This window comes from Balaenoptera musculus, chromosome 15, assembly GCF_009873245.2.
Source record: "Balaenoptera musculus isolate JJ_BM4_2016_0621 chromosome 15, mBalMus1.pri.v3, whole genome shotgun sequence".
Classification (NCBI taxonomy): domain Eukaryota; kingdom Metazoa; phylum Chordata; class Mammalia; order Artiodactyla; family Balaenopteridae; genus Balaenoptera; species Balaenoptera musculus.
In genome coordinates this window covers 14,548,658-14,570,550 of record NC_045799.1, presented here as the reverse complement: position 1 = coordinate 14,570,550, position 21,893 = coordinate 14,548,658, and the positions used below count along the sequence as shown (strand labels likewise).

Genomic DNA, 21,893 nt, shown 5'->3' with positions numbered 1-21,893 from the left:
TAAAGCTAATGAATCCCTCCTTGCCGTTTTCTCTTGCACAATAACATTTAATCATCGTTTGCACAGCAGATGAGAAGTTTGCGGCAGATGCAGTTCTGCGTGAGTGGCGATTTCTGTGAGTGGGCACCCTTCCTGCTGTCCCCAGCACACCTGACAATCTGGGGCTGGGACATGCTGCTTCCCAGAGGGGGTGTGTGTGCTCCCACGTGCCAGGGCTCTGACCCCACACACGTGTGGGAGACGGGCTTCAGAGGCACGTGTCTGTCTGTGTGCATGCTTGGGTGTGGAGTTAGACACATGTAGCATGGCCGTGGGTGAACCACGGTGGGCCAGCCTGAAGGCGCGTGTGAACAGAGGTGGTTAGGTACCTGAGGACAGGTGGTGTGAAAGTGGAGGTACACACATGTAGGCAGGCAGACGTGCGGGGGTATATACCATTGCATGTGTGTGTGTCCTTGGTGTAGATCCAAGCGCTTGCTGGAGAATGCCTGTGTGTTTAGATGCTTGTGAGTGATCGTGTATATTATGTACACACAGACCTATGTGCTCACACGTGCATACACATCTCTGGGCATCATGCAGTTGAATTTAGATTGTAACCAACAGTTCCCGAGGCTATGTACGCATGCTTTCCTGTGCAAGCATACAAATGCGCATTTGCATTATGAATGCACGCATGGAGCTATGAGTTCATGTGACCAGGCACATGTGAGGGGATACGCATATGTGTACCATGTACCTGCCTGGGAGTGTCTGGAGATACGCATATGTTCATGAATGTGTATATGTGCATGCCTGAATGAGGAAATGTGTTGGCTCCTGGAAGGGTAACAGTGGACACACACGTACATGCATGTAAGAGAACACAGCTATGGAAGGCTGTGGACAAATTTTGTGTACAAGTGTCAGTGCATACGTGAGAGTGTGCCTCTAGTACGTGCATGGAGTGCAGGCACGTGACCACATTTGCAGACCTGCAGGGCTATGCTCTATGTGCATGGCTGCGAGCATGCGTGTGCCTGCAACGCGCCCCCAGCTAGCAACATGTCTGAAGGTACACACGTGCCTGCGTCGTGTGCTGGCATGAGTATGTGGGCGTGCTCATCCCCCCTTGTGCACGCACTGAAGCGTGAACCCTCTTGCCTCTGAGTGAGGGCTGACAGGGTTACATTTTCCAGAGGCTCAGCGGCCAGTGACAGAGCTGGCCTGAGAGCGCTGGCTGGCAGGAGGTAAGTGGAGCTGCTGATTCGTGACCCGGGGGTGGGCAGTCATGACGGCTGGCTGACAGATGCAGCGCTTAGCCGCCCCCACGACAGCAGCCAGCTCTCCGAGCCGCCTGAAGCAGGAGGTGGGAGGTTAGTTCTTGACCTGTGTGCTCGGCGCTGCCTTCCCACTTCTCCGGTGCGTGCCCACATCCACGTGCAGACACACACAGCTTGGGACATACCAGTGACGCAGACCCGGGCTTGGACTCCACCTTGCTGCCCAGCTCTGCCATCTGTCTCAAGTGCCTCCCCTTCTCACCACCTGCTTCTCTCCCCGCCCCACACTCTCCCAGAAACTGCACTCAGAATCCGAGCTGTCCTGGTTCTGCTCAGAATCGTGGTGGGGTGCGTGCGAAACGGTCCCGGCCCTTATAAGCCCTGTATCCCAGAGCTAGCCCCTCCCCAACTGTGAGCCCTGGGTCTATAAAACGGGGCTAATGACGTACCTGTTTAAAATTAAACAAGGCCACTTAAATAAAGCGCTAAACGCAGTAAACAAAGAGTCCACCCTCCATGGGTTTTACCTGTATTCGTAATAATTACATACAGGGCTTAGAACAGTGCCTGGCATGCAGCAAGCGCCATGTACGGGTGCTCTCGTCATCCTCATTACCATCATTGTCATTGTCATTAATATCCCTGGTTCTAAAACTCTTGGCCAATTATATATCAATTCTTGCTCATGACCCTGACTGCTCTTTTATCCTGTGCTGACGACAGTGACGGAGATGATGACGATAAAAGGGAAATTTTTTTCTTTTCATTTTCTTAGATGCCTTGAAAGGGGGGCAGACATGGGAAAAGGAAGGCCCTTTGTTTTCTGAGCTCCGTGATAGAGTCGGGTGTGCCCAGTTAGAGCCTGGAGCTGGGGTGGCTGTGCTCTCTGCATAACACAGGGAGAGGAAATGGAGCTCGTGGGGGAAATTGGTGGCAACCAATGAGGGCGACGGTGAAAGGCTGTGTACGCCACAACCAGGCCCTTGTCTGTGACCCCAAACCATCAGAAAAGTGTACAAAGCTCACGAAATGCTTGGCATTAGTGGACACCTTGTGGAACCCAGAGAAGGGGCCGGACTCACGTATTTCACTCCTGGGTTGGCTCAGGGCCCGGTGGAGAAGGCAAATGCAGGTGCAGGAGCTGGAAGCAGAGGGATTAAGGGAACGTGATCTATCCCTCCATCCCCACCCCAGTATTAGCAGAAATCACGGGGAGGCCTGAGGACTCCCACAGGCTGTAGAATGTGGCAGTGAGTGAAGTTCTCCCAGGGCACAGACGGGGGCATCAGATACTCCCAGGCCACATGCCCAATGCTTCCTGTGTGCCAGGCACTGTGAGTGCTGCAGATGGTGTAGGTTCTGGGGGCCAGAGCGCTCCCATTAAATCTTGGCATCTCCACTTATTAGCTGTTTGATCTTGGCAAGTTACTTAACCTCTCTGTGCCTCACTTTCTGACCTATAAAATGAGAGTTACCTCACTGGGCTGGTGAGGGATTAAAAGAGTTAATTCACGTGAAGTGCTTAGAGCAGTGCCTGGCGTGTGGGAAATGCTTGGTAAGTGTCAGTGGTTATTTCTGCATTTTATCTTCGCTGCAACCCTATGGAGTAGGTGTTCTAGTGGGTGCACTTTTTGGATAAGAAAACGGAGGCACAGAGAGGGTAAAACACTTGTCCGAAGTCACACAGCTGGAAAACGGAAGAGCCAGAGGCTCAGAAGGTGACTCTGGATGAATAATGTTTTTTATTTCTGTAAGCTCTTTAACCCTGTGTGACCTTGAGAAAGTCATTCCCCATGTATGGGGTTTGGACAGGATGTTCAGGGGTTTTTGTGACTCTGTATTTGTTCGTCCCTCTGGACACATAACCTGCCTGTAATCTCCTTCTCAGCAGAGTCAGAGTCTGTCAAGGCAACGGTCATATGTGGAAGGAACAGAGACTTGGTATCAGAGGTCCTGTGTTGTCCCAGCTCTGTCCCCTACCAGCTGGGTGACCTTGAGCCCATCACTTTACTCCTCTGGGTCTGGGTCTCAGTTTCCCTCTCTACAATGGAGATGGCAATAACCAACCTGAGAATAGTTGGGATTCTGTACGTGAGAGCTGGGCACACATGGGTGAGAGAGGGGATCACACATCACCCCAGTGGTCCCCAAATTACAATACCCATTCATATCATGAGCTACAGGAACCGTGGGTTAAGGCTCCTATATGGATGAGGGTATTGATATGTCCCCACTTGGGCTAACCACACTAACCCCCTATCCCTCAGTGGACTTTAGGAGACATGGTCAAGTTGAACAAAGCATCCTTTCTTAGCCTGGCCTTAAAGGTCTTTTCGCAACCCGCCTCCAACCAGCCTTCCCTGCTCACATCTCACTATTCCTCCTCCCAGTGGTCCAGCTCTGGGGACCACACACCACTCCTGAAGCTGCCACATGCTTCCTGCTGCCCCCCTGCCCCCAGCCTTTGAGGATGCTCTTCTTCTTTCTGCCTGGAATGTCTTGCTTGCTTGGCCATCTCGTACCTCTCATACTCATTCTTCAAGATTCAGTTGGAGTCACCTCCTCTGAAAATTATTCAATCTTTCTTCGGTGTTTCCAGGATCTTTTTCTGTTAATTCTGCTACAGCTCTTACCCAGTGCATTGTTATTGGCTGCTTCTGGTCCCCTGCCTCCTGCCCCCACCCAGGTTGGAAGTTACTGGAAGGCAGAACTACTCATGCTCTGTGTAACCTTGCACAGGTTACTAGTTTCTGAACCTCAGTTTCCTCACCTGTGAACTGGGGCTGACAGTATCTAACTTAAGTGAGATAACACAGGCAAGGCACTCAGGACATAATGACTATCTCCGGATCTGTCACACTGGACCTTGGCAAATGTGGAGGGAATGAATGAATGCTCCCTGGGAGGGTAAAAGAATAAGGCAAATGAGCATTTATTTATTGAGCACTTTCAATGTGGCAGGAAGGCACTGGGATCAGAGCTTAACATTCTTTATCCCCTTTAAGCCTCTTAACATCCTTTAAGGTAGGGGCTATCATTAACCCCATTTTACAGATGAGGAAACTGAGGCTTCAGCAGTTGAGAACCTTCATGAAGGATGCCCACCTAGCAGGAGCTGGAATTCACAGCCAGTCAATGTAGAATGAATTAATCACTTGGGTGTGGGGCAGGAGGACAAATAACCTATATCTTATAATCAAATGCTTTCAGAGCCGGAGGCTCTTAGAGGTGACTTAGCCCGGGGGTTCTTAACTTGGGTCCATGGATGGGGAAACTGCTGGGTTCCCAGAACAAACAGATAAGGTCCCCATCACACTCAGTGGCTTCTGACCCTTCCATCTCCCATCAACCCTCCCACTTCATCCAAGTCCTGGAGCTGCCCACCTTGTCCTCTTTTGGCACGCCTGCCAGGTGTCCTATTCCAGTGTCGCCTGAGACACCGGAAGGCTCTCCAATTTCTGGGAACGTCCCTATCCCCGACTCAGAGCAGGAGCAACACCAACAGTCAGGTTTTCTATTTCCTTGGAGATGTTGGGAAAAGGCGGAGAGAGCTCAGATCTGCGAGGCAGACACGCTGGGCTTCTAATAATGACAAAGATAATAACAGTATCAAAGGCTAACATTTATTGAACACCTACTATGTGCCAGGCACTGTCCCAACCACTTGACACATATGAAGCCTTTTAATCCTCAAGACTCTTCGAGGTAGGTTCTGCTATTTGCCTCGTTTGACACAGGAGGAAACAGGCCCAGAGAAGAGAGGTAACTTGCCCAAGGCCAGGTAGCCAGTAAGTGCTGTGGCTCCACGGTACACTGGCAAGGTGTCCTTGGACAGGTCCCAGCCACTTCTCTGGGTGCCTTTCTCCAACTGTTACCTGCAGGGCCCCACCTCGAGGTTTGTGTGATGACTAAGATGGTCTTTGTACAGGCCCAGCACACAGTAGGTGCTTAGTAAATGAACAGCCCTTCTTTCCTCTTAACTCTGATGGGGCATTCCTGGGGGGGCACTTCTGCAGCGTCCTCCCCCCAGCTTCTCCCCTAAGCCAGGAGGGATCCACGCCACCCTCTCTTCCTGTCTAACCCCAGAGTCACGCAGTGCCCGTTCTCGCTGCAGTTTTAATGATGTTGGTCATAATTCCCGCACTTCTGCGCAAAAGCTGCCTAACCCCCACGCCCCCCCTCCCCCACCCCAGGGGAGGGATGCCGTCGGGGAGTCCGCTGCCCGAACAAGGTCCCCCTCCTGTCCGGCCGCCCTGGGAGGGTTGGGGGAAGGGGGTGAGCAGGGGACGTGCTTTGTCCTGGGGTCCAGTTGGGTCCTGGGCTGCAGGGAGGGCGGGCTAGGAGGCCGGGGCCTCGCCTTCTGGGCGGTGGCCGGCGTAGAGGGCGGCCAGGGGCCGGAACCGGGGGCCCCAGCTGCTGAGATAGGCAAAGTCCTGCTCGGAGCCCGACGAGCCGCTGTGCAGCGAGCTGAGCGAGGCGGCTGGCGAGTCCGCGCCCTCGAAGGCGTAGGTCTGGAAGGCGTCGTAGGGCGGCACCGACAGGTCCCCGTCCGCCAGCGCCACCTTGCGGCTGATGAAGTCCCTGAACACCGAGAAGTCCGGCTCGGTGCTCGGCGGTCCCTGCGGCAGCGAGTGGCGCTCCGAAGGCAGGCGGGCCTGCGGGGGGCTCCCCGCGCCTCCGCCAGGGCCCACGCCGCCGCTGCCGTCGCCGCCGCCCTTGAGCTCGCCGAAGTCGTAGAGGCTTCGCAGCGCCGACATGTCGTAGGCTTCGGTGTCCTGCTCGCCGCCCCCCTCGTCGTTGTATTTGATGACGTTGTCGCGCATGTCCTCGTCCTCGTCGGAGCTCAGGTGGCTCTTGTGGTGGCGCCTGAGGGTGAGGATCAGCAACACCAGCACTGCGCAGGAGACAGAAGGGGGCGCGTGAGGGCCGAGCCCCACCCAGGGCAGTCCGGGGACCACCCCTCCCCTCCTCCCCAGCAGAGCTGGCTCAGCCTAAATGCTCATGCAAATTTCCTAGATTTCTGTGCAACAGTACCTTTCTCACAGTCAGACCGTAGCTGGCTATCTGGATAGGTAGTGAGCTGCCCATCTTGGGAGGTGTGCAAATCAAGCCTATGCCACCACTGGGGGTGGGGTGGGGACAGAGAGCAGTGTTAAGAGATTTCATGGGTGTTGAGGGCTGGACCCAACCTCTGAGGTCTCCATCCTTAACTCTATGAAGAGATACATCCCCCTGAGGTCTCTGGGTGCTGGGGTGGGGTGGGGGCGATGGGAATGGGGCAGCTGAGGTCTGGGGGGAGTGAAATGTCCTTGACCCTGACCTCTCTTTCACCCTTGCCCTCCTCTGTCCACTCCAGAAGCCCTGATCACCCTATTCGCCATTTGGGTCTCTGGTCCAGATAGCTCCTGCAGGAGCCCTTCCCTGAGAGCTTAAGGCCGGGTTCAGGATATCACCTCCAAGCTCCCCTAATGAGGGGTTGCTCTCTATCACCCTGGTTCGGACCCTGGACCAGCATCAGCATCTCCTGGGAACTTGTTAGAAATGCAGATTCTCAGGTCCTGTCCTAGATCTACTGGGTGGGGCCCAGCAGTCTGTTTCAATAAGGCCTGCAGGTAATGCCCAGGCAGCTCAGGTTTGAAAGTCACTGCTCATTCATAGCACAGACCCTGCCATGTTAACATGTCAGTCTCACCCCACCTCAAAATACACACTCTGAACTGCCCTCGAGGACCTGGGGAACTTTCCCCTAGAGTGGTGCCTGGCATGCAGTAAGCAAGAGAACCATGCTTGTTGAATGAATGACTGAATGAAGAATTGGACGGAGACCTAGGTGATTCAAGGATGAGATTTTTTTGGCTTTCTTCACTTGCCTTCCAGGACTCTGCATACTCTTCCTCCTCCCACCTCACTGATAACTCGTTCTCAACCTTATAAGCAAGCTTCTCTTCTCCTCTCCTCTCTGACTTCTTAACATCAGATGTCCCAGGACTCAGTCCTTGGTCTTTTTTCCACACCCCCTCTATTGTCGCTTTCCTTGTCTCGTGGCTTTAAATTCCATTTAGAGGCTGACAACTCCCATATTGCAGCCTCCAGCCTGGACTTCTCCCCTGAAATCTAGATTGTACATCCAGTTTCCTCTCCAGCAAGTCCTTGGGGTTGACCAGGAGAATCGCAAACTTAATGTGTCCAAATGTGAAAGAATAATCTTTCCCCCTTCCCACCCTCAGTCTCCCAGTCTCAGCGATGGCAACCCCAACTTTCCAGTTACTCAGGGCTTTTTGTCTCTTTCATTCACTGATGAATCCCAGTGCCTAGAATAATTCAGCACATGGGTGGGGGTACTCACTGGATGGATAAATTAGGAACCGATGAGCAAATGAGAGGATTAAATGGATAGGTGGGTTGATGGATGGACAGACATATGTTGGGTATCCTATCAGGCACTGGATTCTTCTTGCAGCTCCAAACAGCTCAGGCCAGGCCAGTGGCCAGAACCAGCCGTGAGGGCCATGGGGCAGGGTGCTGGCTCACGACCTAACAAGGTGGATCCTGACAGGGAAGGAGGTGGGATCCAGGGACAGGTTGGGAGGGAGGAAAGGTGTCAGGAGAGAAGTGGGAAAGATGGATGGACGGCTTCTGAAGCTGGAGGCCGGGAGCTGCGGAGGGGGATGCCCGTGAGAGCAGATGGTAGGGAGCGTGGGCAGCAGGCGACAGATGTGCCAGGCCTGATCAGTGATTCCACCCGTCACCTTTAGAGCACTGATGTGCACTTTCTTCGTTTGTGGGCAATTAGGCAGAAATTTGTTTGCACTGCCTCGGAAAATGAAACCGCTGTAAAGTGCATCCTCTGGAAAAAGGGTTTCTGAGCCATGGGCTGGGGAGCAGAGAGGAGGGGGGGCCTCCCAGCTAGGAGGGGACTGCCCAGGACCTCTTCAGGTCCCGGGGGTGGGCGGCGAGGCGTGGGAGGCAGCTGAATCTCCCAGGGAACTGAGCAAACCTGGGATCTGCCATCTGGCCCTTCCTTGAGTTCCTCCAGCTCTGGCTGTTCCGTGAAGTCCAGTAGTCAGGACTGAGGTGAGGCCTTTCTGCTTTAACAGTGAGAGGTGGCATTGTGGCCACCTGAATCCAGTTTAGCTCCTGAAAATTGACCTCTTCCCTGGGGACACTTTGGGGGTTCAACTGGCTGCTGGTGGAACTGATACCCGAGTAGATTTTGCCCCCTCCCCAAGTGTCTTAAGATCTTACTCCAGCTGCCCCAAAGTTTTGCCCCCAGTTTAGATTCCTAGCAGGTGGGGTAGTTAAAGGAGCAGGGAACACAGGGTGAAAAGACCTGATTTCAAGTCAGAAGATTAACTGGGTCCCCTTTTGCAAGCCACTTACCGACTCTGAGCCTCAGTTTTGTCATCTCAAAAATGGGGATGATACATCTGGCTGAGGGGTTGTGAGGTTCACAAGAACCCTTTTTTTTACTAAAAGTACTACATAAAGACTAAAATAGGACAATAGACATGAGAGAATTTTAAAAAATAGTCTTGGTTTTTAAAAATTAGAGAGACTTTGGGCCATGTAGAGGGTGGGCCAGCATGAACTTAGTCTCAGCTCGGGGCTGACACCTTCTGGAGTTGGTGGTAGGGCTGGTCTGTACTTAGGAGACTTCTAGTAGGAGCTGCAGCTTAGAACTTGGACATCAATCAAGCCAGCCCTTCCTAGGATGGGGAGGGCAAGTGAGACCCCCATGGGGGCACCTCAGGAAGGAAATCCAGGGCCCAAGGATGGGGACCAGTCGGGCAGGGGGGCTGGCTTTTGGCGGACTCACCGACCAGGATGAGGACACAGACCAAGAGGGCGATGAGGGCTCCGGGGCTGAGGGAGGCGGCCATGACAAAGGCCGTGGTGTTGCAGGACTGTATGGTGCCGGAGCTGTCGCAGCCACAGATGCGGATGGTGAGCGTCCCCGTGCTGCTCAGTGTGGGCGGCCCGCTGTCCACCACCAGGATGGGCAGGAAGAACACGTCCTGCTCCTGCCGGTTGAAGCCCATGTGCTGCGTGTGCACCGCGGCTGTATTGTCTGCTTCGAAGAAAGGGAGTGGTGTGTGACTTGGGTTCAGCCTCCCCCGTCCCAGCCACCTCCCGATTCCACCTCGGGATTTGCCTCGCTCTGCCCCCAGCTACTGTCTCCCGGCTGACCCATGGGTCTATTCCCTGATCTCCCAAAATTCTGTTACCGGCTCTCCCCAAATTCTGCCCCCAGCTGCCTGAAGGTCCTGTCCCCAGCCATAGAGCCCTCAGTTCTGTCCTTAGCTGTCCTAAGCTTCTATTCCCAGCTGTCTCAAAATTCTGTTTTCAGCTATTCCAAGATTTTGTCCCCAGTGGTGCCAAGGTCCTGTCCCCAGCTCTTCCAAGATTCTGTCCCCAGCTGGGCCAAGGTCCTGTCCCTGGCTATGTCAAAAAAATATTTTTTTTTGCCTTTTGTCTCAACAGCCTTTTTTTCTTTCGGATTCCACCCCAGCTGTCCAATGCATCCTGACCCTGGGGTCCTGTGGTCCTTGGGTTGTGGCTTCCTGGGCACCGACAAGTTCTGGGTCATCAGAGAAGACTGGGAACAGGGGCTGGCACCTGCCTTTGGCTGAGGCATCTTTCTGTCAGGAGTCTCTTTAAGAGCTGAGCCTGGAGGGCCGGGGGCATGCCCCCTGGGGCCTGATGAGGACACCCCAGGGTACCCAGGTCACCTCACCCGTCTCTTTCCTTTTGATGCATAATGGCCAGAGGGGACAGTGAACTCACATGAGTCATACTCATCGCACTGCTTCGGCCTCGTGCTGGGAGTGCCAGTCAGGACTCGGGGGGTGGGTGTAGAACACGAGCTGAGGTGTAGGCGAGCCCACTTCCCCCGCCCTCGTGACTCCTCCACACCTCTCCTGCAGGGGCCAGGCCATCACTGACCCTCTGTCATTTTGGTGGCTGCCGATGTGGTAGTGGAGAAGTACTCAGAGCCCAGCTGCCTGCTCTCCCATCCTTGACAGCCAGCTCCACAAAAGGGGTCCTGCTTCCTGCTGGGGGCCCAGGCCTCCCTCCTGAGTCCTTCTCTCTGGCCTCGCAGGCTTCAGGCTGGTCTCCCTGACCTCAGACTTTGACAGCCTAGGTCCCTTCCCCAGCTTTGCGGTCCCAGTTAACTCAGCCTCTTCCCCGCAGCCCCCAAATCAGTGCGCCTGCCTGGCCTTCCCCATCATGAACACAATGCAGGAAAAAGAGCCCTTGGAAGGGCCGACTTGTGACCTTGGGCACACCTGAGAAGTGGACCGGAGGTCCAGCTGAAACAAGACTGGTCACGGGTTAAAGCTCATGTGATGGGCACATATGAGTTCATTGTGTTATTTTATCTACTTTTATACATCTTTGAAAATTTCCATTAAAATGTTAATAACTAATGCTGAGTTGGTCATTTACTAGCTTGGGAAACTCATTTAGCTTCCCTGGATCTCAGTTTCCTCATCCGAAACGGAGGAAAATAGCATCACGTAGGTTTGAGGATTAAACAGTGTAATTCGCACATAACCCTTAGAACAGTTCCTAACACGGAGAAATGCTCCATGAATGCTGGTTGTTAATTTTTTCATGCCCCACCCCCACGTGCTACACCCCGCGCCCGCTCTCTGTCTAGGCTGCCCCGCCTTTATTCACTAAGGTCCCGCTAGCTGGAACACCCTCTCCACTTTCTTGCCTGGGCAAATTCCTCATCCGTCATGCTCCAGCTAAATGTCACCTCTTTTCTGTGGCCTCCTTTCTACGCTTCCCTGGGAAGGAAGGATTTATGGCTTCCCCCTCCCTGCTCTGACTGTGCAGGCGCCACGCACACTTCTGTTACAGCACTTGTCATGCTGTGTTAAGGTAGCATGTGCCTGTCTCTTCCCTGGCACTGAGCCAGCCTTGAAGAATGATGCTTGAATGAACCACATCTTTTAGGGTAACTGGTGGTCCTGGGTCAGCTCCTCAAGCTCTGGCTTGAACGCTAGCCCTCCTGCCAAAGGGTGAGTCAACCCCAGCTGTGACAACATCTGCCTTCCCCTGGGAAGGAAAGAAAGGCTCAAGAGCAAGATGAGGAAAAGAAAGAATGGTGTGGGACTCCTTTGCATTGGCTGCACACTTCTTATGTATCAAGGACTGGGTAGATACTTTAAATACATAGAAATGTTTAATCCTCACAACCACCAAGAGTTGTAACATTATTCCCATTTTATATACGTGGAAGTTGAGGCTCAGAGAGAAGGGACTTGTCTGAATTTATCCTGTGAATTGGTGGCATAGCTACCTTTTCCAACCATCCATCGAATCATCCATCCATCCATCCATCCAATAAATCTTTATTGAGTAACTACTCTGTGCTTGGCACCATGCTAGTCATGGGGGGTGGGGAATAATGGGGAGCGAAATCAACCACAGTCCTGGATCTGGCCTTATATTCTGATGCGAGAGACAAAGGTTAATCAAATAAACTCACAATTTAGTCTACAATCGCAAACCATGGTGAGTGCTAAGAAGGAAAAGTATAGGAAGAGCATCTAACAGAGGATCTGACCAGTCTGGGAGATCAGGGAGAACTTTTTGGAAGAAATGATATCATTGTGAGCCCTGAACAATGAATTCTAGGAGAGGGAATAGTCCGTGCAAAGGTCCTGAGGTTAGGAGAGGCATAGGAACTCAAGGAACTGAGAGCAGTCCTTGGCGGCTGGAGGGATGAGGGTGATGACTAGAGCGAGTCAAGAAGAGGGTGGAGGGGGAGGCAGGCGTTCATAATAGAAAGTCTTAGAGGCCATGGTAAGGGATTGGGTTGTTTTCTTAAAGGCAATAGGAGGCCATCGATTGATGGGCAAAGAAGCGACCTAGTGACATATCATCCATCCATTCAATAGCAAATACTAATTAAACACCCTCTGTAGGTCAGGATTATTCTAGCCCCTGAGGATACAGCAATGAACAAGACAGACATGGTCCCTGCCTTTGCTAAGCCTACCTTCTAAGCAAGGGAGCCTCTAATCTAAAATACAGCAGTGGATGGGGAAGACCAGTTAGGAAGCTATTGTGTGTTTCAGATGTGAAATAGCAGTGGTAGTGGAGGCACAGAGAAGTGGACAGATTTGAAAAATGAGTGGCTGGCTCTGACTCAGCCTCTAATTCCCAAAAGCAAGAACAGAGGAGAGGAGAGGACATATTTGTTTCTCAGGGTTGCTGTCTCTGGCCATGGAACCATATGTTTGGAGAGCTCTGGTCCCTGCTACTCTTTCACCCCATAAGAGGAAATCCCTCAGCATCATCCCTTTACCTCTTAGCTGCCCTCCTGGGCAGCAGCTGGCTTCATTTGGGGAAGCCAGTGGCCACCCCAGGCCCCTACCCCACCCTTCTAGGCAGGATCTGCGCCCAGCACTACATCCATCCATCTGGCCTGACATACATCAGTGTCAATCCTGGCTGCAAAAGCAATATTTATAAATCACGTTTCCAAACTGGCTACAAATTTGTACAAAGAAACAGATGGCTTGGGGTAGCCGTTTGTCAACTGGGATATTTATATGGTGAGGAGGAGGGGGCTTGGCACACCGTGGGAAGGGGCCGGGGGACTGGAGGAGGAGCCCTTTCCGGGCTGTGCTGGCCTCAGCACGCTGCTGCCAGCCTTGCTCCCAGGGCTCGTACGCAGGTGGTCACACTGGATGGGAGCCCTGGTGGCCAACCCAGCCCCCAGCCCCCAGCCCCCGTCAAAGAGAGGCAGTTGGGGCAGAACCTCAGGCTCCTTGGGTTGGAAAGATTGTGAACTTGGCGAGGTCAATCCAGGGCTATTTGTGTCTCCTGCGCTCAGCTCGGGGTACCACTGTCATAATGAGCAATCAGGGCAGCACTAGTTGTTAAAGTTGTTAAAATATTGAACTACTTCATGGGGCTTCCCTGGTGGCGCAGTGGTTGAGAGTCTGCCTGCCAGTGCAGGGGACGCGGGTTCGGGCTCTGGTCTGGGAGGATCCCACATGCCGAGGAGCGGCTGGGCCCGCGAGCCACAACTACTGAGCCTGCGCGTTTGGAGCCTGTGCTCCACAACAAGAGAGGCCGCAATAGTGAGGGGCCCGCGCACCGCGATGAGGAGTGGCCCCCGCTTGCCGCAACTAGAGAAAGCCCTCGCACAGAAACGAAGACCCAACACAGCCATAAATAAATAAATAAATTTATAAAAAAAAAAATATTGAACTACTTCCAAAAAGGTTTAAATAGCCATGGCTCTGAGTCCCCCAAGTCCTTCCCTGCTGCCTCAGCCTCTCCCTCAAGCACACCCCCAACTTTAACACGATCAAGTCACTAAGGGGTTAAAGCCTGGCTCAGCAGAGGCTCCACGGTCCTACTCCAGATTACTTATGATCAGGGTCCTTTCTGATTGATTATCTGAGCTGCACTGGTTGTTAAATATTTTTAATATTACTCATGGAAATACAGATGGGTCTGGCTTCAGAAGCCACTGAGGGAAGGGGTGTCAAGGTCTTGGGGGTGATCCCAGACCTGGAACAGGATCAGAAGGAATCCACATGATCTGGCCCCTAGTACCTCTCTGACTACATCTCCTCCAGTACCATCACTCACTCACCCCAACTATGCAGGTCTTGAACATCCCAAACCTGTTCCCACCTCAGGGTCTTTGCACTTGCTGTTTCTTGCACTTGGATCATTCCTTGCCCAGCTATCTGCATGGCTCACCCCCTCACTTCCTTTAGATCCCTACTCACTATTGATTCCTTCAGAGAGGCCTTCCTAGATCACCTTATTTAAAATAGCTTCTACTCTTGCCTTGCTTTATTTCCTCCTGTTTTGTCTAACACATGTTCTTGTTTTTATGTTTTTCTTTGGCCACGCCGCGTGGCTTGCGGGATCTTAGTTCCCTGATCAGGGATCAAACCCGTGCCCCCTGCAGTGGAAGCTTGGAGTCCTAACCACTGGACTGCCAGGGAATTCCCTAACACATATTTTTGAATACCTACTATGTGCCAGGCACCCAGGGTCCAGCACTGAATAGAACAAGGTCCAGACTCGTGAATATTGTATTATTCCTCCCTGCCAGCCACTTATCAACCTCATCATAATATTTATTTGTTTAATTTCTGTTTCCCCTCTCTAGAATATAAACTCCATGAAGGCAGGGATTTTGTCTTGCATGCCGCTGCATTTTCAGGACCTAGAACAGTGCCTGACATGTAGGGACTGTGTTTCAATAAATGGTCAACAAATAATTACTGAATGAAGGAAATGCCATGTTCTAGATACTGACAATATACCTCGGTAACCCACATCTCACTGGGACCACCTAGCTGCCTGGCCGGCATCTTCAGCCCCATTTTACAGATGATGAAACTGAGGCAGGCATTAGGGTTGCACAGAAAGCCTTCAACTGAGCCTGGGCTGGGACCCAGGTCCCTCACTCCCAGTCCATTGACCACTCCGTCCCCCAGTCTACTCCTCAAAGGTTCAGACTTCAACTTCTCACTGAAGGGGAACTTGCAGGAGTGGGTCTCACAATGGGATCAGCTCAGGATGGGAGGGGCGGTTTGCTTTCAAGGTAGCGAGCAGGAAGCACATTGGAACTGAGATAGGTGTGGGTTTGAGTCCCAGCCTCACCACTGACTCCCTATATGACCCTGGGTAGGTCCCTTATCCTCTTAGAGTCTCATCACCTTCAAAATGGGGGGAGGGGTAAGAAAACCACCTCCCAAGGTGACCGTGAGGATGCAAAGAGAAATGCGAGTGGGATAAAGCACTTTTTAAACGGAGGGGTGGGAGTGTGTGCGTGTGGCTTATTCCAATCCTCACTTAGATCAGGGGCTCTTTCCACCCTGGATGCTGGGCCACCCCCCACTCCTCATGTATTCCCTCTCTATATCTCTCCATCTACCATTCTCTATCCTTGGGCAGCCCTCCTCCATTCAGCCAACCCACCTCCTGCTTGTTCTTCAGGGTCTGGCTAGCAGGCTGGGTAACATCTCCAGCTTGGCTCAGACTTTCTGTGTGATCTTGGACCCACCACTGGCCCTCCGGGCGCCTCTATAACATGGGAAGGGGTTGGGGAGGCTAAGCCCCTCCCTCCATGCATCCTAGGATTTGGTTGTTCTGAGATAACTCACCTTGGATGTTGAGCAGAGAGAAATGAGGGTTGCTGGGAGCTTCAGGCACCAGGCGGAAATAGAAGCGGTGCCCGCTCTGGGGCTCGTCTCTGTCTACCACACTGATGGTCTGGATGAGCTGAAGGGTGAGGAGGGGGCAGGGAGCTGATGTGAGGCCAAGCCCACTCTGGGCTTGAGTAGAGGGTGTCCTGGCCAGTCCTGGCAGCGACCCCCAGCCCCCAACCCCTCCGTGCTACCTGGCCTGGCTCGGCATCCTCACACACGGCTGCCTCGTAGGGTGTGGCCAGCTCTGGGGGATTGTCGTTCACATCCAGGATTCGGATCCTTAGGGATGCCCGGGAGAGCTGGGCATGATTGTCTGTAACAAGAGCACAGCGTAGGGTGGGAGGCATCAAGCGTGAGATTTAGACAACCCCCCCATCTACTGCTAGGACAAGAGTAGGCAGTGAGGTCACATTGAGAGATCTGTGGGTTGATCAAGCTCATATTAGGACCAGGACCAAGGATGTCTGGCTAACTGGGTCATCACCACCACCACCATTGCTATCATCATCACCACCATTAGATCATCACTGTAACCATCGCCATTACTGTCACTATTGCCACCACCACCACTGCCATTAGCACTGGTACCACTGGCATCATCACCACAACCTCCATCACCATAATCATCAGTACCACCCCATCACCATCACCAACACCGTCACCATCTCCACCATTACTACCTTCACCATCACCATCACCACTACTAGTACCACTACCACCATTAAACCATCACCACCATTAGCATTATTATTGCCACCTCTACCAACATAACTATCAGTACCACCATCACCATCCTCACCACTATCACCATCACTAATGCCATCACCACTCCTTTGTTACCATCACCATTAGATTATCAATACCATCACCATTAGAATTATCGCTGCCGCCATCACCACTGCATTGACTAATACCACCTTCCTCATCTCTACCATCATCACAAACACTAAGGCCATCACTCTCACCACCCTTACCACCACCATCACCCCCCTGTGGCCACCATCATCAATATTACCACCATCATCATCACCAATCATTCACTATCTCCACCATCTCCACCACAACTTCCATTACCAGCCCCACCAATACTCCCATGACCCCCGCCATCATCACCCACATCACTATCACATCACCACCCCCCACTCCCACCTCCAACAACACTACAATCAACATTGCCATCTCCATTCCATCACTGTGGAGTGCACAGATTTCTCCTGGAGTATCCATATCCATTATTTCAGGTATCCTTGCAGAAATCCTATGGTTTGGTACAATTTCTATCCCCATATTGCATAAGGGAACTAAAAACATGCGGAAGTTTAAAGAATTGGTCAGCTGACAACTGAAGTCCCAAACCTCTGCTCTTTTAAGACCCGATCATGAGAGGGCAAGACAAGTCCACTGGAGGGGGGTCTTCGCCAAGGTCCTCAGCAAAGCCACAAAGTCCCCACTCCTCCAACTGCAATATCTTTGAGGTCAAGGCCTCTGTTGTATTAATCCCTGGGTCCCCAGCATTGCGGGATGTGGCACAGAGTTGGTTCTAATAGATTTGTTGAATGAATGACTGAAGCCTGGAAACATTTAGACAGAAAGAGTCTTGAGTTTCAGGCATGGCTCTGTCTCTGACATAGTGTTTGACCTTGGGTAAAACTTTTCCCGCTCTTGTATCAGTTTCCACACCTGGAAAATGAACAGAGCATTGTGATTAAGAGCAAGGACTTGGGAGCCAAGTGGTTCCAATCTCAACTCTGTCACTTAGTAGCTGTGTGATCCATGCCATGGCACTTGACCTCTCTGTGCCTCAGTTTTCTTACCTACAAAATGGGGCTACTAGTAACAGGTTGATTAAGAGGACAAACTGAGTTAATAGGTGCAAAGCACTTAAAACTGTGTACATAGCACATAAGTGTTACATAAGGATTTGTTAAATCAGCAGATATCCTTGAAGGCTCCTTTCAGCAATGACATTCAGTGACTCTAGGCTGTTGGGATACCTCATCCGAGCCTGTCCTCTCCGAGAAGCACCCTGAATGTTGGCCCTTTATAGCCCCCCACCCAGACCCCCGAGTGCTCACTGGTGCCCTGTCCTAGCTATCTCAGCCATGAGTTCATTACTGACAAGTTCTACCCGCCAGTGACATCAAGGACATCCCCTGGGAGAGGAAACTACCCCCTTCCGAGCAGTGACTTGATGGCTGGGTCTCTGACCCGGCTGACAGGGAGCTATTTTGGGGGCAGCCTGGAAGCTTCCAGGCAGCCAGGAACCCCATGAGTTTTGGGGGCAAGTGGGGGCTGGTCGGCTGCTTCCTTCTCTGAACTCAGGGCCCCACTGGATGCCGACTGCAGCTGCTCCTGTGTTGATAAGAAGAGAAATGGAGATTGGAGGCAGGTGCGGCCACCTCCTGGGGGGGGTCAGGGAAAGGAAGCGGGGGGAGGGGGGAGTCCTTAATTAACTCAGACCCCGACTCCTCTCTGGAGCTCCCCTTAGGCAGGGGTGCCTTATCTTCTCAGCTCACCCAGATCTGCTGCTTCAGCGATTAGAGGGGGCCTTTCCGGGGGCGGGAGATGGGAGTCGTGACTGGGAATGTCGGGTGAGGTGTTATTTTTAAGAGTGTTTTGCCAGAGAAGTTAAACAGCCAGCCGGTGGGTGCTTAGGAGGGGAGGAGGGGAGGAGGGGAGGAGGGGAGGAGGGGAGGTTGAGGTCCGCTGCCTGGATCAGGCACCTCTCTCCCCACTGAGGCAGAAGGAGGGTACAGGGTGGCCAGGGCCCCCTCCCCTGCAGTGGGTGGGGTGTGCAGGGCTGGAGGGAGAGACAGGGTCCTATGGGGCCATGCAGAAGGGGGACCTCAGAGTAGGATAAGATCCTCAGCGGGCAGACACCCTGCTGGAGGGCTGGGTCCACTGCTGGTGAGACCCCCATTATTGTACCATTCCTCTGGGTTCTGTTGGGCCTCTCCTACCTCTTTTTTCCCCCAGCTTTATTGAGATGTAACTGACATATAACATTGTGTAAATTTAAGGTGTAAAATACACGTAGATATTGCAATGTTTGTCACAATAAGATTAGTTAGAACATCCTTACCTTACCATCTTGTTGTTGTCCTATCTCCTCCTTTCAAATGTCATGGGTCACCTCTTGGGAAGGCCCTGAATCCTTTTTGGCATGAGGATTTGGCAGATCTGAGAGGCAGGGCAGCCGAGAGGTGTGCCTCTACGCCTCCAAAGTTGCCACCCACAGAGCTTATCCCAGAGACCCCTGAATTGGGGGCTTGCCTGGACCCCCCAGAGCTTGTGGTCCAGCCCTAAGTCAGCATCCTGTGCTCTTGACATGGCAGTCTTCAGCTTAGCTATTAGAATCACCTGGGAAGCCTTTAAAACGTTCTAAGCCCAAGGCTTGGTCATTGATGGTTTTTTTAACAGCTCCAGGTGAATCTAATATGTATCAATAGCAAGTGTTGCAAACTACTGCCTGGGGGTGACTGGCAGGTGCTGGGGGAGGTCCAACCTGGCATCTCGCCTCTGATTGGCTTCCTCCAAACCCCTCCCGATCACAGGTAGCATCATTTGTAATAACTGATAATAATGCATAATTTTTACCAACTTAAATGTTTCTGGTATAAAATAAGAAATCCGTCAATTAATTAACCTTCCTCTTTGTGCAGGACTTTCCAATTTATAAAACTTTCTTATCTATGACATCATTGGATCCTCAAAACAACCCATAATGAAGGTCTTGTTAAACCCATTTTTTTTTTTTAATTTAATTTTTGGCCATGCCACATGGCTTGCAGGATCTTAGTTCCCCGACCAGGGACCGAACCTGGGCCCCGGCAGTGAAAGCACTGAGTCCTAACCACTGGACTGCCAGGGAATTCCCTAAACCCATTTTGTAGATGGAGAAACTGAGGCCCAGAAAGGGGCAAGACTTTGTCCAAAGCCACAGGCAAGTCAGTGGCAGAACTGAGGTTGGGTCCTAGGTCTCCTGACTCTAAGTCCAGTGCGTGGTCTAGATGCAATTCCAGTGGGCCCTCCTGCTGCCTGAATATTTGTCCATCCAGACGCAGCTACGGCTCAGACCGAGGCCCAGGCTGACCTCACCCAATGCCCAGTGGCAGGTGCTGTCTCCGGGGGCTGGATCCCCCATGGAGCCCACGCCCCTCCCTTGGCATTTCAGTTCAGCTGACTGACATGCAAATTAGTTTAATTATTTCTTCTTCTGAAATAAATTATATTTTGCAGTAGCTGCAATATGTTGTGTCAGGCAAAATTACATTCAATATTTTAAAACTAATTGATGCAGCCTTGAGGAAGGCTGATTGACAACCCAGAGCTGAGCAGGCCCGCAGCCTTAACCGATTCCTAAATTAAAATTAAACGTGCTTCAGCCTGGTGCTTCCTCTCTGAGCTGGCTCACCATTAATCCGAGGAGGTGTCAGGTATAGCCCTGGGGGGCCGAGGGGCAGAGGAGGGTGGGCAATTCCTTGGGTGCCTTGGGAAGAGAGCAGGCTTGGGCAGGAGAGCTGCTGTGCAGTGTGGGCAGGCCCCTTACCTTCTTTGGGCCTCAGCGTCCCTTATGTATAACAGACGGGGGATTGGATCAGGCAATTTGAAACTGAGACTTCTGGTTTTTGCTGACTATTACAGTTTGAGCGCCTCCTTTGTACCAAGAACACAACATTAAACAAGACCAACACGGCCTCTTGGTCTAGTGGCAGGGACAGATATCACTCTAGACTGTGATAAAAGTAGAGAGAAAAAAGTCCAGGACTGTGAGAGTATGAGGCAGGGGTTCCTAGGTTCCTACCCTGGTGAGGTGCAGGGATATTTGCCCTAGCGTAGGTGACGTTTAGGCTGAGATCCAACTAGGAAGTAATCAGATGAAGGGGATGGGAAGGAAAGTGTGCTCCAGGCAGTAGGAACAGCATGTGCAAAGGTCCTGGGGTGGGAGGGGAGGCTGTAGATAGTAAGATTCTGGATTCCTTCTAAGGAAGACCCCCACCCCCTAGCAGTTCTTAACCTGGTGTCTGGACCAAACTGGACTTGGAGGGCTAGAGGCCAGTAGGAAGTGTAGGGGTGATGGGTCCTGGCCTGGTGACCCTGTTAGGGAACTCCTAGGGATACGCTCCTGCCAGAAGGACACAAGCAAACACATATCGAGCACCTGCCATGAGCCAGGGTCTGTGCTGCCTCATTTCATCCTGTCAACCATCGTGGGAGGTAGGGATTTGAATTATTGCCGTTTTGCTGATGAGGAAACTGGCTCAGAGAGGGTAAAGAACTTGCCCGAAGTCTCACAGGGAACCGTCAACGGAACCTGGGTCTGGGTCCAAAAGGGGAGTCTTAACCATCAAATGGTACTGCCTTTCTGACCATCTTCAGCTGCCAGAATCCAACTTGCCTCAAGGCCCCAAACAAATGTCTCTGCCTGCTCCAGGAAGCTTTCCTTGACTGCCCTAGTCCTGGGCAATCAGACTATAAGCCCAAGACCTACATGCCCATAAGGCCCTTGTGATCTTCCTCCCTGGCCTCGTCCCTCACCTGGCTCTGCCTTTTCCTCTGCTCCAGGTTTCCTCCTTTCCCTCCTTCAGATCTTTGCCCAGATGTCTTCCCAGAGAGACCTCCCCTGATGACCTTATTTAAATTTGTTCCTTGTCATCCCACCAGCTACCCACTTCCCTGCTCTACTTTTCTCCACAGCACTTATCCAACACCCGCTATATTTTTACTCACTTAACTTGCCCATCATCTATCTCCCTCACCAGAAAGTAAGCAGAATTTTGGTCTCTTGTGTTTGCTGCTGTATCCCCAGCCCCTCTGTGCATGGCACACAGTAGGTGCTTAATAAAGATTTAGCGAATGAATGGATTTCACTGTCTGTGGCATCCCTGACTATGCTGGGGTGCTGTGGAGGTGACAGAGAGAGATGAGACCTCTGTATGGACTAATTCTGTGAGGGTTTCATGCCCCCCCGCCACCCAGATCCCACCATCTAGGGAGCAGTCAAGCTGTGTGACCCTCTTCCTGCCTCTCTCTCTGGACCAAGCTTTTCTCATCCGTAAAGCAAATGGAGCTGGACTCTGAAGTTCTCCTTGGCTGTCACAGAGAAAGTCAGAAGCCCACAGAGAAAGAGAGAAGTGGGGTCGCAAGAGTGGGAGTGGGAAGGAGAGTGAGAAGTGGGGAGAAGGGAGAGGAAGGGGGGCAGAGAGGTGGGGGGCAGCTGGAAGGTACCTCCTTGCAGTGGTGCAAGGGTGGGAGGAGCAGAGCCTGGACCCTCTTCTCCACCGTCCCCTCAGTGCCTCCCTCCTCTCGAGGGAATTAAATTGCATCCAAACACCAGGCTCTGATTAGCGCTGGCCAGCTGGGCAGGAAGATTTATCATCCCAATTACAAGCTGGCCAAGACAAGCAGGCAGGACGGCAAGGGGGGCTGGGTGAGC

At 52.3% G+C, this 21,893-nt stretch overlaps 1 protein-coding gene across 3 annotated transcripts in view; it reads right to left on the bottom strand.

The window, feature by feature from the left end:
- Positions 1-5,086: 5,086 nt before the first annotated feature.
- Positions 5,087-21,893, bottom strand: part of CDH22 (cadherin 22) — a 124,166-nt gene continuing 107,359 nt past the window's right edge. The window contains exons 9-12 of one of the 3 annotated variants that reach the window (XM_036826857.1): positions 15,649-15,770; positions 15,413-15,530; positions 9,079-9,330; positions 5,087-6,156 (exon numbers count right to left, since the gene is read on the bottom strand). In XM_036826857.1, coding sequence (XP_036682752.1) covers positions 5,600-6,156; positions 9,079-9,330; positions 15,413-15,530; positions 15,649-15,770 — 1,049 coding nt within the window. In that variant the 3' untranslated portion in view covers positions 5,087-5,599. Of the gene's footprint in view, positions 6,157-6,302; positions 6,385-9,078; positions 9,334-15,412; positions 15,531-15,648; positions 15,771-21,893 lie in introns of those variants that run through there. The other 2 variants (XM_036826856.1, XM_036826858.1) reach the window with 2 other exon arrangements.